The 15,759-nt window shown below is 37.5% G+C and overlaps 1 protein-coding gene across 4 annotated transcripts in view; it reads left to right on the top strand.

Annotated features, from left to right (window-relative positions):
* Positions 1 to 15,759, top strand: part of LOC145258668 (protein zyg-11 homolog B-like) — a 158,226-nt gene that overhangs the window by 62,004 nt on the left and 80,463 nt on the right. For 2 of the 4 annotated variants that reach the window (XM_080116627.1, XM_080116628.1), the window contains exon 2: positions 7,929 to 7,971. The exons of the other annotated variants lie outside the window; for them this stretch is intronic. In XM_080116627.1, coding sequence (XP_079972753.1) covers positions 7,957 to 7,971 — 15 coding nt within the window. In that variant the 5' untranslated portion in view covers positions 7,929 to 7,956. The remainder of the gene's footprint in view (positions 1 to 7,928; positions 7,972 to 15,759) is intronic. 4 annotated transcript variants of the gene reach the window in all.

The raw sequence follows: 15,759 nt of genomic DNA, 5'->3' as shown, positions 1-15,759 counted from the left end.
CGGGAGTGTGGTTATGAAATCCTCCCTACTCTCCTGAGCTTGCACCCTCTGACTTTCACTTCTTCCCAGTCAGATGATGCAGCCTTGATTTCTGAAGTCACGTCGTGGTTGGAGGACCAACCTGGGGTGTTCTTCAAAAACGGTCTCCAGAGCTGCATCAAAGGATGGGAGAAATGCATAACTCTGGGTGGTTCCTATTTAGAGAAAGACTAATAACTGTGTCAAGTTTTGTTGCTCTATTTTTATGGGAAGTGGGTCAGGGGCATTACTTATTGCACGCCATTCATACCACAAAAATGAATTAATGATCTAATTTTCGTGAAATTTTCGATACATATTCATTTTTAAATTAACTTCTATTTTGAAAGCAGTTTTCGTTTAAATATGCAAAGGGGAAATATTTTTTAGGTGTTCTACCCCCTCCCCTTTATGTTACGGAAACTAAACAAAATAAATTTAGGCTGATAAGAATTGCAACATTTTTTAAAGGTGAAGAGTTTAAATAATTTTATATATATATATATATATATATATATATGTTTTATTTTTTATTACTGTTTTATGTGTTTGGTTACATAGGTTTCGGATGTTGGACCGTGTTTACGATCTAACAGCCTTGTCAGACCTTACAGAAATGTAAGGTCTGACGAGGCTGTTAGATCGTAAACACGTTTTATCTGTTTGGTTACATATGTTTCAGATGTTGGACTGTGTCCAACATCCGAAACATATGTAACCAAACAGATAAAACGGTAATAAAAAAAAATAAAACACATATTTGCTCTGCAATAGTATTGAGCACTCTCTTCAGGTTTTTACTAATGACCAGTTTTACCAAATATATATATATATATATATATATATATATATATATATATATATATGCATGCATACCCACCCACTATTTTTCACTTACCTTGAAGTTGTAAATAAGAAATGCACATAAATCAATATTATTATTTAGGGAATTTCCCTAATAAAATAAAATAACACAATTCTATGAACAATGACAAACAACTTCTTCAACTTAACAAGGGAAAGGTTTATTCGCAGAGCGTACTGAAGGAAGAAAGTAGAGTCGGGTCTCCACTGCCTTACGAGGTAGTTACAGCCGGCGGCTGTCGTCAATACCTTTAGTAGGAGCAGCGAAGAGAACAGGCGTCTAGCACCGACGAAGGCTGGTAGCGTAAGAGAGAGTTTTCTTCTGGGACCGGAAGCTGTCTGGTCCCTAGCGGTTAATTTGTATTCGTGTGCAAGTCCTCAGATTGGACAGTTTAATGCCGCATCACTCACTCAGAGGAAGCGAATGTGCAAGAAGAAAAGGGGTCTATTTGTGTCTGCTACATAACCCCCTGCTTAGGCTGAAAGCCGACAGAGAGAAAGGTAGCATAACAAATAGCAGAAAGAAAAATACAATAAGAAATGTCCGTTTCTTTAGGTCATTTTCTTGCAGAAAAAAAAATGTTCTTACTTTTCTTTGAAAAGTTGGAATATTTGCAGAAAACGTTCTGTTCTAAAAAGGAGAGAAGAAAAAATGTTCTTTTTCAACAGAAATACACTGTTTTGCAAAGTCTCTTCGGCCAATGTACCCGTCGACCACTACGTGTAGTGGTCACATAATTGTTCTCACGTGGAACATTTACCTCAGGTGTATGATTATGCTGTGTGTATGTTGGAGGAATGTGTGGCTCAGGTGTTAATGTGTCCAGAAAGGCTCTTTTTACCCTATCTACCGATACTGTCTCTTTTTTACCACTAATGTCTAGGATAAAAGTTTTATCAGTGCGTGAAAGCACGTGATAAGGGCCAGTGTAAGGTGGAGTTAGGGGGGCTTTTACTGCGTCCTTTCTAAGGAACACGTGAGTCCATGTCGCTATGTCCTTCGGAACCAAAGATTTAATGGTCTGTTCCCTAGGGTGCATCGGCGGTAGCTTACTGAGATAAGCTCGTAGTCTGTTGACATATAGAGCTGTGTCAGTTGATATATCCTCTACTGGGGTCAGCATCTGACCTGGCAATGATAGAGGTGCTCCATAGACCAGTTTGGCTGCGGAATATCCCAGGTCCTCCTTGATTGATGCCCGACAGCCAAGAAGGATGACCGGTATGTACTCGCTCCATCGCTGTTGATCAGGGTAAGCGCGTAATGCAGCTTTCAATTGGCGATGGAAGCGTTCTATCATCCCATTCGAAGCAGGGTGATAGCTTGTTGTCCGAATGCGAGTGATCCCGAGGATCTTGGACAGTTCCCGGAATAGGTGGGATTCGAATTGTGCACCACGATCAGTGGTGATTGTAGTGGGAACTCCGTAGCACGATATCCAGCCTGATATAAGGGCTCGCGCTACAGATTCAGTCGAAATGTCACTGAGTGGGATGGCTTCTGGCCACCGTGTGAAACGGTCTATGCAGGTCAGGAGATAAGTGAATCCCTGACTGACTGGCAATGGTCCAACCAAGTCAATGTGAACATGGCTAAACCGAGCGTCTGGGGTGCTGAATGTTCCAAGGGGTGCGTGGATATGCTCGTGCACCTTTGACTTTTGGTAGGATACACAGGAACGTGACCAAGCAGTGACGTCACGCCTCATGTTAGGCCAGAAAAATCTAGCTGTAATCAGCTTTACTGTGGCTTTGCGTCCGGGGTGTACCAGGTTGTGTAGAGTGTCGAAAACCACTCTACGGTGGGTCGTTGGAACGAATGGTCGAGGTGAATCCGTTGAGGTGTCACAGATGATCTGCGTGTCAGAAGTAGGCACGGGCAGATATGCGAATTTGCAAGTCACGAATTCAGGTGACGATGGATCCAACGTGTCCAGACTTGGCTGGTCTAAGGCCATCTGTTGCAAATCGATATCCGATGGTGAGGACAGAGAATTGATGGGCAGGCGAGACAATGCGTCTGCTGCTGCGTTCTGCTCACCCGCGACATGTCGGATATCGCTAGTAAACTGCGAAACAAAGTCCAAATGGCGTGTTTCGCGGGGAGAATATTTGTCCGGCTTAGCACGCAGTGCGTATGTAAGCGGACGGTGATCGGTGTAGATCACAAATTGTCGGCCCTCGAGTGAATGTTGGAAGTGTTTCACTGCGAGGTACATTGCCAGTAGTTCACGGCCAAACGTGCTGTAACGTTGTTTGGCCGGTTTCAGCTGTCGCGAAAAGTATGCAAGAGGTTGTAACTGTTGTTGGTGCTGCTGTTGCAGCACTGCACCTACAGCTGTGCCCGATGCATCAACGACCAGTGAAAACTGGGCATCGGGTACAGGATGTGCCAGCAAAGATGTCGTCGCTAGTTTATTTTTCACTTCAGCAAATGCTCTAAGTTAGATCTCATTAAGTGAGATCTGCTCGTTTTTCTTCTTCCTGTTACGTAACAGGTTGGAAAGAGGAGCTAAGAGATCCGCACAGTGCGGGATAAAGCGTCTGTAGTAATTCAACAGACCAAGGAAGTGCCTAAGTTGGCGAAGTGAAGTGGGCGGTTGAAGGTCTTGTAGAGCCTTCACCTTTTCCGGCAACGGAGATATACCGTTTGAGCTGATAATGTGGCCCAGGAAAACTAGTGACGTAACACCGAAAACGCATTTACCAGGGTTAATCCTCACTTGGTATTGCTGAAACTGTTCAAAAAGTAGGCGGAGGTGAGTGACGTGTTCTTCAGGTGAGGCACTAGCCACGAGAATGTCGTCTATATAGTTATAGACGAAATCTAAATCACGCACTACTTCATCCATAAAGCGCTGAAAAGTACTGGCAGCGTTACGTAGGCCGAAAGGCATAGTAAGAAATTCAAACGCTCCAAATGGAGTTGTAACCGCAGTTTTGGGTATGTCGGCCGGATTCAGCGGGATCTGATGGTAAGCCTTAACCAGATCTAGCTTAGAGAAGGTCTTACAACCATGCAGAGAGGAAGCAAAGTCCTGAATATGCGGGATTGGGTAACGATCAGGTACCGTCATGGCATTGAGTCGTCTATAGTCCCCAGTCGGACGCCAATCTCCGTCTCGTTTTGGGACCATATGCAGAGGGGAAGCCCAAGGACTGGACGAGGGGCGTATAATTCCCAACCGTAGCATATGATTAAATTCTGCCTTCGCTGCTTTAAGTTTATCCACAGGGAGGCGACGAGGGCGTGAGAACACAGGAGCACCTGTGGTCTCAATGTGATGTTTTGTGGTGTGCGTGGGTTTGCTCACCACAAAATTTAAATTGGTTAACTCCGGGTAGGAGTGTAGCACCTCGTGGTATGGGTCATTCGCAGCGGCAATGAAAAATACCGGGCTGATAGATGGGGCATTCGATAACGAGCCAGGGACGGAAAGTTCTGTGCTAGCGTCTATCAGCCGGCGTCTGCGCATGTCGACCATTAAATTAAAATTATGCAAGAAATCTGCGCCTAGTATGGGGTATGGTAGATCTGCTACGGTGAAAACCCACGTAAAGTCTCTCCGTAAATTCAAGTCCAGAGAACGTGAAATTTGACCGTACGTGGGGATAGGCGAATGGTTCACTGCTTGCAGTGTTATCAATGACACTGGTGGCCTTTCTTTAAGTAGCCTAAGTGGCCATATGCTACAAGCAGCGCCAGTGTCTACCAAGCAACGTGCTTGAGATTTTACGTCAGTGACAAAATAGGCACGGTTATTTGCATTTTGTGGAAAGTTTGCCGTGCTCGTCTTTCCACAATTTAGTTTCCCTGGTTGTTAAAAGTGCAGGGCATTTTACAGTTCCGTGCTTCAGCGCCATAGCGACTATGATAAAAACATAGTCCCGGCATGTTTGCACGGCGACGGTGGTGCGGGGAAGATGAGCGGCTTTTGTAGCGGCGTCTGGGTGAGTGCGACCTGCCCATATTGAGCTTGCTCACCTCTCTAGTGAGGCATTCGATGGTCGTTAGTATAGCCACCGATGTAGCATCCTGTCTTACATTTGCGGTGCCTGCGGGTACCTCAGCAGGCTGTTGTGGAATCGCCGCGGTGGTAGGCCCCCTCACAAAGTCCATGACGTTGTCCGCCGATGCTGCTACTACATCGACGGTGTGTTTTTCAAACATTGGCGCAAGTATGGCCTTTACCTGTGCCGGCAGCCTTGAGAAAAAGAGCTGCTTAATTAAGGCACTGTCAGGAGGGTCTCCCCTGCCAGTTCCCTCATTCTACGGAGTAGTTCCGTCGGCCTGCGGTCACCTAAGTGCTCGTCATGGACCAGTGTTTGAAAACGCTTTTCCGCCGACACGGACGTCCGTAGTAGCACCTCCCGTTTTATGCTATCATAAGTGGAGTTTAACGGGGTGTCCGTTATTAAGTCCTTGACCGCAGGAGTCAATGACGCGGGGAAGGCACTGAATAAAATGTGCAGCTTCGTTTGCTCTGACACGTTGTTCGCCGCAAAATAAGACTCGAGTTGAGCAAACCAAACCCGAACATCACCGGCGAAGGCAGGCAACGTTGTCATCGTCACTACTGAAAGTAGATACAAAATATTTAAAAAAATATATATAATCTATCCGAAATCTGAAAGGACGCCGAATATGGACCACGTGGAGAAGAAAGGAGAAATATGGGGAAAATCTTTAAACAGAGACAATACAAAAAAAAATTTTAACAGGCTAATGGGGGAGGAGAAGAAAGAAACAAAATTACCATGAAATAAAGCTTAAAAAAAATTATATCAGGAAGAGCCGTGAAGCAAAAAAATGTGGACAATATGGGTTTTTTTTGTTTTTTTTTTTCTTTTTTTTTGTAAATGTGTGTGAACCTGGAGATAAATGAACTCTTTAAGTACTTACATTTTGGCCGAAGAGTGCTAATGCGGAAAAACTTCTTCTTCTTTTTTTTTTTTTTTTTTGTGTTGAGTTTTTTCTTATGCGCGGTGCGCGTTAACACGGCAGAAATGTTCAAGGTAGAAAAAAGATAGCATTAGAAGTTATTCCTGTGGGTAGTGGTTCGCTTGGTTTTCTTTGTTGAGAAGTTCGGTCTTTTTTTTTTTTTTTTTTGTTGTTTAAAGTTTTAAACGTGCTCTCCCGAATCCGTTGTCTGTTTATGTGGGTGGTCGGAAACCATGTGCTGGTTTTTAAAATGCGCGCCTTCCTTGCCCTGTTAAAACGCGAAAGAAGTGTCTGTTCGGAAATGTGTTATCACGTCGGGGTCACCATTTTAGGGAATTTCCCTAATAAAATAAAATAACACAATTCTATGAACAATGACAAACAACTTCTTACACTTAACAAGGGAAAGGTTTAATTGCAGAGCGTACTGAAGGAAGAAAGTAGAGTCGGGTCTCCACTGCCTTACGAGGTAGTTACAGCCGGCGGCTGTCGTCAATACCTTTAGTAGGAGCAGCGAAGAGAACAGGCGTCTAGCACCGACGAAGGCTGGTAGCGTAAGAGAGAGTTTTCTTCTGGGACCGGAAGCTGTCTGGTCCCTAGGGGTTAATTTGTATTCGTGTGCAAGTCCTCAGATTGGACAGTTTAATGCCACATCACTCACTCAGAGGAAGCGAATGTGCAAGAAGAAAAGGGGTCTATTTGTGTCTGCTACAATTATGTTTACAAAATCAATGTTTTTTCAATAATATATATTAGAATTAGTTAAATTACAACAACAACAAAAGAACAATTCTAAAAAAATTATTAATTTTTAAAAGATTTAAATAGAATAAATTCCAATATTCTGCGATGTGAAGTTTTAAATAGATATTTGATTAAGTTATTCCAATTTTTAAAAAAATATTTTCATATCATATAAACAATGACTATTTGCAATTATAAAATAACAAATTCAATTACAACTTGAAATTATTTTAATTGTTAAAAGATGTTTATTTCAGGAGGGGGGGGGTTCAACTTGATTTTAAAAAAACATGTACGGAAGGCTCTAATTAATAAAATTAACACAAACAATAGCAAAATAGAAAAGAAAAAAAAACAAAAACGCTGCTTCCCCTGACTCAATTAACGGTTTCCGTAAAAAGTATGCACATTTTTACGGTAGAAACAAAATGATAACATGACTGATACAAAAATTTAAACATCTCTAATGAACATTTCTATTTTAATTTTGTTTTTATTTAAAAAAAATATAATGCATTATTTAAATGTGTAGTATCTGTTCTGATACTACACCTTATCCTTTCTGTCTTCGATCAGTGAAGGATAAATCTTTCTCGACTGAGGCAATTTTAATTTTTGTCCAAATCCAGAGTGCCCTTTTTGGCTAGCCTGATTTTTCCTACATATAAGAAAATACTTCCCCTGTGTCAAACTCTGCCCTCATAGGGAGCAGGCTAGTAAATAGGCGTTATTGTTCCTATTTACTTGTCTCCCCACGAGGGCAGAGTTAGACACAAGGTCGGTTTTTAATGTGGGAAAATCCAGCTCGTCAAAAAAAAAAAAAAAAGTGAGGGGGGGGGACTCTGGATAGGAACAAAAATTAAAATTCTCTCAGAGGCCAGAAAAGGTGAAGTGCAGCAACAGGCACCACACTGTGATCTTGGCCCGAAGGCCAAGGCGTTATTGTTTGAAGCATTTGATAAATTCGTTCATGTATAGCTTAAAGGATTCCGAACGTATCCCATGGTGATGTATTTTACTAAATGCTTCCAATTTTATAGACGTTGACGGATGTTCTACACGCCGCCTCCTCCTTCTTCCTCGCCTCCTTCTTATCCATCAACTTGGACCACTCCTCAAATGTGAAAGCTCCACGTTACTGAAGCTTTTTCAAACTGAGGCAGCCTATCGACACCTACACATGTTCTCAGCAGTCTTTGTATGAAGAGTCATTGACCCCGCCGATCCCCCCCATATATATATATATATATATATATATATATATATATATATGTAGTTTTTTTTTCTCTTTTTTCTCTTTTCTTTTCTCTTTTTTTTTCTCTTTTCTTTTCTCTTTTTTTTCTCTTTCTTTTTTAAACAGTTGGACTAATACAAGTGTCTGAAACTGCATGATTCAACTGAGTGTAAGTGAGGAAATCTTTTTTTTTTTCTAGTCTATCTTCTTTCTATGGTCATTGATACCGGCGGTTTCTAGAAAATACTCAGCACCGTTCATTCTTATCTGCAAAATTAATGCCAAATTATTCGAATTTTCATTATATTATGTTATTCACAAAATGTTTAACCTCGATATGAGACAAAGACGAAAAATAAAAATAATCCTCCATTCTATAAGAAAGAACAGTGTGTGTGTGTGTGTGTGGTTGCTGGTTCATAGATCTCCTATGAAACAAGAAGATAGTGCACAATAACAAGTAGAGTTGTATTATAGTATAAATGTTTATTTTTACTTTTAGTTCACCTAAAACAAGGAACAATGATTCCTGAGCCACAAGGGGCTACAGCGAATTAAGGGCCAGGGAGAACCTTGTGAGGAGTTGTGCAGCAAGATGTTTATTCACATTACATTTAAATTTCTGCATGTTAGTACAGAAAGGAGGGAATTTCAAAAGGTGGCAGTTCAATGAAAGAACTTATTCGAGTAGAAAGCCCTACGGCATATGGGGACTTTTACAGTGAAGGGATGTGATTTTGTTGATTGTCATTTTGGTTGTATTTACGTCAAGGGGGCACCAGAGCAGCAAGTTCGTCAGAGCATATTTCATTGAAGTACTTCTGATACAAGCTCAGGGATGCAACAGTGCGGTGATGGGGCTGGAGCTTGCCAGACAGTGGACCTATTAGCAACACTTTATTGGACCTTGACTAAGATGGAGAGATGTGACAACAATACTACATTAATTGGCGGATGGTAGTTTTGTAAAGAGATATATATATAGGATACTGACAGTTGTGAAAAGTTTTTTTTAAGCATTGTAGAGAGTACTCACTATATATTTTTGCTTATCTTACCTGTAAATATTATTACTAAGAGCATCATATGTGGGGAGTTGTGAAACGAGGTGTTTGTTCACATTACATTTTAATTTTTGCATGTTGGTACAATTAGAGGAACAGGAAGAGGAGTCAAAAAGCAAGCAGTTCAAGAAAAGAAGATATTGAAGTAGAAAGCTCTCCACCCTTTTATGTATCTCTATAGTGAGATGGTGAAATTTAGCCAGTTGTTGGATTATGTCGAGGGGGCGGGAGTACAAATGTTGCAAATTCATTGGAGCACGCTGCATTGAAGTATTAGTAAACCAAACACAGGGATTCAACATTGTGACGATGAGACATGTGCTGGAGTTCAAGACCTTTTAGGACCCTTTCTAAGAGGGAGAAAGTAGTGGTTGATGCACCAAGCCAGATGTGACAACAATACTTTATACATTGGCGAATGGTGGCTTTGTAGAGATATATAGAGGATACTGACAGTTGTGAAAAGTTTTTTAAGCACTGTAGAGGATGCTAACTATGTTTTTTGCTTATCTTACCTACAAATACACTCCTGGCCAAAAATTTAAAACCACTTGAAAATCTTTAAAAAGAAACCTTTTTTTTTTTAAGGATAGATTTTAAATTCTCCTGACGTAAGGTTGCCAATACTACAACCTAAAAGGTTATGGAAAAACAAAACTACATTCCAAACATTTAATTCAGAAATTTACATTTTTATAAAATTACACTTGATCAAAATTATAAGACCAGGAGTATAAATTCTACGAAATTGTACGAAAAGTGTATGAAAGCATTCACCAACCAAATTTAATGAGTTTTACCGCCACTGATTTTGATGACTTCCAAAATTCTTTGGGACATGCTAGAAATAAGCGTTTCCATTAAGGTATGAGGGATGTTGCTCCAGCTTCTGAAAATGGCTTCACAAAGTTAATTTTTTGTTGAATATTGTTTGCAATTTCGGTAAACATCTCTTGTCATCCATCCCCAAACATTTTCAATTAGGTTCAAGTCTGGTGAGCATGCAGGATGCCCAAAGAGATGGGTCCTTTTTTTTTTACAGAAAGATCAAGGTTCGTCGTGCAGTGTGGATTGCAGCATTATTCTGTTGGAATAACCATCTATCCCCACACAAACGATGGCCCTCTGTCATCAACAATGCTTTTTGTAGCATGCTAACATAACCAACCACTGTCTGATGACCCTGCACCACCTGCAGCTCCATCGTCCCTCTGTAAGAAAAGACACCCCATACCATTAGGGAACCTCCATCACTATCATGTGTGGAGAAAATTTCAGGAGGCATTTTTTTGTTATGCCAATATTGTTGGAAGCCATCAGAACCATCTAGATTTAATTTTTTTCTCGTCAGAAAACAGGACTTTTTTCTACTTCTCAAAGTCCCATGTTTGGTATTCACAACCAAACCTTAAGCGGTCCACTTTGTGACATGGAAGTAGGCAATGAATTTGTTTATATTTTTTATTTACCATGCATTTTTGTCATAAGTGTAATTTGATGGTTACTGGACTATGATCAGCATCTGTGACTGCCTTAATTTGATTAGAAAAAACCATTGTCTTTCACAACAACCTGTCTTATTCTCCTACTCAATGCAGGAGAATGGATTTTGCTTTTCCATAATTCTCACTTTCTTTAGAAAGTTGCAAATCACAGTTTTACCGCAATTTACCTTAGCTGCAATCGCCCGTTGTAACAAACCTTGCTAATGGAAATCTAGAATTCGAGTACACTCAACTCCAGTAAGTTTGCTTGCTTAAGGTATGGTGACACGTTTACACAGTGATTACTAATCTGTAACTGAACTAAAAAAAAAACTTATACCTTTGGTCTTATAACTTTGATCAAGTGTAAAATGCCTCATTTTATAAAAATGTAAATTTCTGAATTAAATGTTTGAAGTGTAACTTTTTCCCCATAATCTTTTAGATTCTACTATTGGTAACCTTAAGTGGGAGGAGTTTAAAAATCAATTCTTAAAAAAAAGTTTCGTTTGAAAGATTTTCAAGTGGTCTTACATTTTTAATCAGGAATGTAGCATTTTTTTTATATATATCAATTAACCAATTTTTATTGTTGTCATGTTTGTTGCAATGAAATAGTACTTTGCTTCAATTTCTTTCCCCCAAATACTGATTTGGGTCTGTCTGATGACTTGGTGTAGTGAAGACATTTTCAAGTTATGACCTAAAAAGAAAAAAAATTGACTAATATCATAAAGAAAAGTTACATTAATCCTTAAAAAAAAGGTTCTTTTTTAAAGATTTTCAAGTGGTCTTACATTTTTAATCAGGAGTGTATTAGACTGAGGGACATGAATGTTGGAATCTCTTGTTGAATGCTATTAGCCATGGCAATCAGTGGTTGAAAAGGTTTTTTATAATTGTTAAAAAAAAGCTTTGTTTTTAGTAGTATTAAATATTATGATCCATTTATGACCTCATTCAATTACAAACTGAAAGTCATTTTCTAAGGATTCAACTATCGCTTTGGGTATGTGTGCATTCATTTTACACACATGTTCAAAATAGAGTATGTCAGCTGAAAATATATTCACATTTATATATACTCACGATTTCATCATGCAGGTAGTTAATTAAAATTTTGAATAATAAAGATCCAAGCATCAACCCTTAGACTGTATCCATATTAATGTAAAGTTTGAATGTATGCCCACCAAAGACAACCTGTATCTTTCACCTAAGAAAAGTCTAATTGTATTAAACTAGCAGAAGAAGGTGTTAAACCCCTGTAGCTGTGAGCAAAAGATGTCAATCTGTGCAGGAGTAGTAGTAGTAGTAGTAGTAACACGTCTTGGGGAAAATATAAAATACTGATTTTATTTTTAAAAAATAAATAGAGAATAAATACTGAAATTCAGATGCCGACTCCTAGGACTACGAAAATTCAAATGCCGAATCCTAGAACTACAAAAATTCAGTCGCTGATTCCTAGGACTACCAAAAGTTCAGATGCCAACTCCTAGGACTATGAAAATTCAGTAATGGACTCCTAGGACTACCAAAAATTCAGATGTCAACTCTTAGGACTACCAAAAATTCAGATGTCAACTCTTAGGACTACCAAAAATTCAGATGTCAACTCTTAGGACTACCAAAAATTCAGTTGTTGATTCCTAGGACTACCAAAAATTCAGGTGCCAACTCTTAGGACTACGAAAATTCAGATGCCAACTCCTAGGACTACCAAACATTTTTGTAGTCTTAGAAGTCAGTGTTTGCTCTTAGACTTTTAGATTCCACATCCTTGTGTAAATCACTATATAAATTAAATAATTTTGTTTTTTTCCAAATCATAATGGCAGAATTTTAAAGAAAGTTAATTATGTCTCATTGTTTTCATGCCAATTCCCTTTTCAAATCTCATAAAAAGTTTCAATCTCATAAAAAGTTGGTAATGAATCATTATTTATATTAAAGAATGTTTCTACTTGTACTCTGGAAACGATCTTATCTGGCATTATATCCTTCTTTGGAAGGAGGATTATAGTGTGGTGACGTTAGGCTTCGGTGCACCTATTTGGGAATGCCAATGGATCCATTTTTGTTACTTGTTAGAGCACCCCATCAGAAGGAGCAATTTTACTCTCAGACATTAAATCGAGTTACTACTGTAGAGAAGCGGATAAATCCTTTTACATTTTTTTTTCTTTTTTTTTTGTAAGAATTTTTAAGAATCGGATATTACTATTATTACAATTCTCATAAGAAAATTGATACACATTTTGAGATTTATTTTGTTGTGCGGATAATACCCCCCTCCCCCAAATAATGGCATGTATAAAATATTATTTATTTTTTATGTCAACAACTGGGGCAGTTGCATTCTTTAGCAATTCTGAGCATGAAAAAAAATGTTTCTGAAAGTTATGGAAGCCTTAATGTTTTCTGACTTTGTAAGCATGCCCATGTGGGTTAGGCACAAGTTGATTAGGTGCACTGGATTGTTGTTAGTGAGATTGTTCATGATTTTTTAAGTGATTATTAAGTAGTTGCTAGACGTTGAAGCTTCACTGAATTAAAGCCTAGGGAAGCAAATATTGCAGGTGTCTGGTAAAAGGTATTCACTTTGTTGCACATCTCTGAATGGTTTTCAAACAGTTTTATGACCAGGATAGGAATGCTAACCTGATGATACGAATGCTAAATGCACTCATACCATATCTTAATACAGCTTTATAAAAATAGTTGGAGAGCAGCTAACAAAGTTCTTGCCGAGTGATGTCAAGATACCTTCGAGCTTGGTGACAGTTTTTGAGATGTGTTTTGTCAAATGCAAATTGCTGCTGCCCACAAGGATGCATTCACAAGAAGATTTCTTGATATTAGTCTTGTGAAGGGAGTATCTAGATGTTGGATAAATCTAAACAAATATTTAAAAAAAAATTTCTTTTTATTTTTTTATATATAAAAATTAAGCAACGTGGCAAAATTAGAGGTTTTAGAATGTTAGCGGTCAAATGTTTAAATCTTTGAAAAATCAAAACAGTCTAAATATTGGATAACCTTAAAATAAGGAATCAGATTTGAATAGTAAAGAATTGTTAGAGTCTGAATCTGACATTATACCTTTCACTTTGCAACCATATTTGTAATTTTAATTTATATAATAGTGGAAAAAATATGTTAAAAAGTGGACTTGGTAAATACAGCTGATACACAGAAGTTATTTATCTTTGTGATTTTCAAAAGCTGCACCTAATAAATAGAATTTTTTTTTATTGAACTACTGTTCTCATCTTCAGTGTTATTCTCACAACATTTTGGCTGATGCAACTCCTGACTTTCTTCAGATGTATCTTCTTGGCCTCTCAAGAGTATGCTATGCGAATTAAATAAAGTGTTCTATTTGAAATTCCATACAAATTCTTGAGTTTGATGGTAAGATTTCTAAGTTCGATAAGATACACCTGAAGAAGGTCAGAGGTTACATTGGCTGAAGCGGTATGAGAATAACACTCAAGATGAGAACAGTAGTCCAAATAGTTTAAATAATACAAAATTACCGATTCTCATCTAAAATAAAAAAATTAGAAACATAAATAGAGGGGCTTCATAATCTTACTTAAAAGTTAAGAAGAAACATGTGAAAAACCCCGCTTGGCAGATACTTCAACTAGTATAATATAATTTATTGTTATATAAGTTTATGAAATGTTATTATATTTATGAATTAGAAAATAGAAAAGTTATTATAATTTCTAACAGCTTTATTCACAGAACAAAATTGTTACTTATTCCGTCACCATTCATGTATTTGTATAAACTCCTTTGTCCTTGGATAATCATTAGTATTGACTCTGACCGACATTATTTTAATAGGAATATTTATTAACAATAAATTCTACAGATGAATATAAAAAGCACCCTGGAATTTTCATGGATCTCTCTAGTTTTAATTAATCCATTAGGACAGATTGCTCTCATTTCACGTTCATAAACTGTCAAATTCATTTTATTCATCATTTTCATTCCTTTCATAATATTCTTCATCATTCAACTGACAATCCATGCATCTTATTAACCCCTAGTCTTGAGTGGCTTTTGGGTTTGATATGTGATGACTTATAAGCAAAAAAGAAAGAATAATTCAATCCGTTTGTAGGGAAAATACACAACAAATCAGTTTAACATTTTTAATGGCTACTTTAAAGTACAAACATCCATGTTTTAACGTTTTATAACTGTACTAGTTGGTGTTACCAAGTTTGCTATTGTTTTGCGAAGTTCACTACTTGAAACTCTCATTTTAAATAAGAAACATTTTGTTCACGAGTTTCTTATAAATACAAAGCAATAACTATTGCATTTATATATAAATAAAACAGATCTGTGTATCTGTCAATATTTAACCAATAAACTCTTCAACTACTAGCCACATAACACTGAAATTAACAAGAAATAGTAATCATACACTAAGGATGGTTTATAACGAGTAAAATCTTTGTTTGGATGGATGAATAATGCATACAGCAATATGTCAGCAAGTTGAAATGCAAACTGTTCATTTCAACTTACTGACATATTTCTATTTCTTTCTGTGCATGCCCAAATTGAATTCATTTCTTCAAGTCGTTTAATATTAAATCTTTCTTACCTATCTCTTAATAGCTACATCAGTAAGGAATGCGGATGGAGTGCTAAATAGTTTGGTTTCGATTCTAGATGATGGCATCCAAGTCATTATTTTTTTCTTTTTAACTTTTGAAATCACTACTATATCTTATGTACAATATAATATTCAATAGCGAAGTGGATCTGTATTAATAAATACGAAATCTATATGAATTAAAATATATTTAAGTGTTTTGTTTTGTTTTTTACAAACTGGCATCTCCCTCCCCGATATTTATATAAATAGGTAAACGTTATCATTTTGGTAATTTTGATACTAATTTATTTATCTTTTATATAAGACCGTAAAGAAATAAAAACAAAAAAGAAACCAGTGAGAGAAAGAGAACGGTGATATTAGTTTAGTTTAAATTGCCTCCCTTGAAAATTAACAAATAAATATTTCAGGAAATGTTTTAATAATTTATCTTTTTTTATTTATTAAATGACTTTAACTAATTACTGTTAATAGCGACAAAACTATTGTATATATACAATATATTAGGTTGGTGCAAAAATAATGCCGTTTTTATATATATAGTTTGTTTGTTTTTTTTTACACAGGGATCACCACTTATCAAAGCCCGGAAGCCACTCGAGGATGAGGGTTAATGGGTATACATTAGTCAATGTGATTATCGCGTAGTAAACATAAGTAGTGGGCGTTTTGTAAATTGGATTACTTAGGGGGACGGTTGATTAAGAACTTGTTTATGTTGGACTTGAAGACGATCAGATTGTAGTTGGCTGGAAAGCAGG

Source organism: Euprymna scolopes, chromosome 3 (assembly GCF_053919585.1).
Source record: "Euprymna scolopes isolate OS-2025 chromosome 3, ASM5391958v1, whole genome shotgun sequence".
Classification (NCBI taxonomy): Eukaryota; Metazoa; Mollusca; class Cephalopoda; order Sepiida; family Sepiolidae; genus Euprymna; species Euprymna scolopes.
Note: the sequence above shows the minus strand (reverse complement) of the source record. Positions and strands in the feature narration are given on the sequence as shown.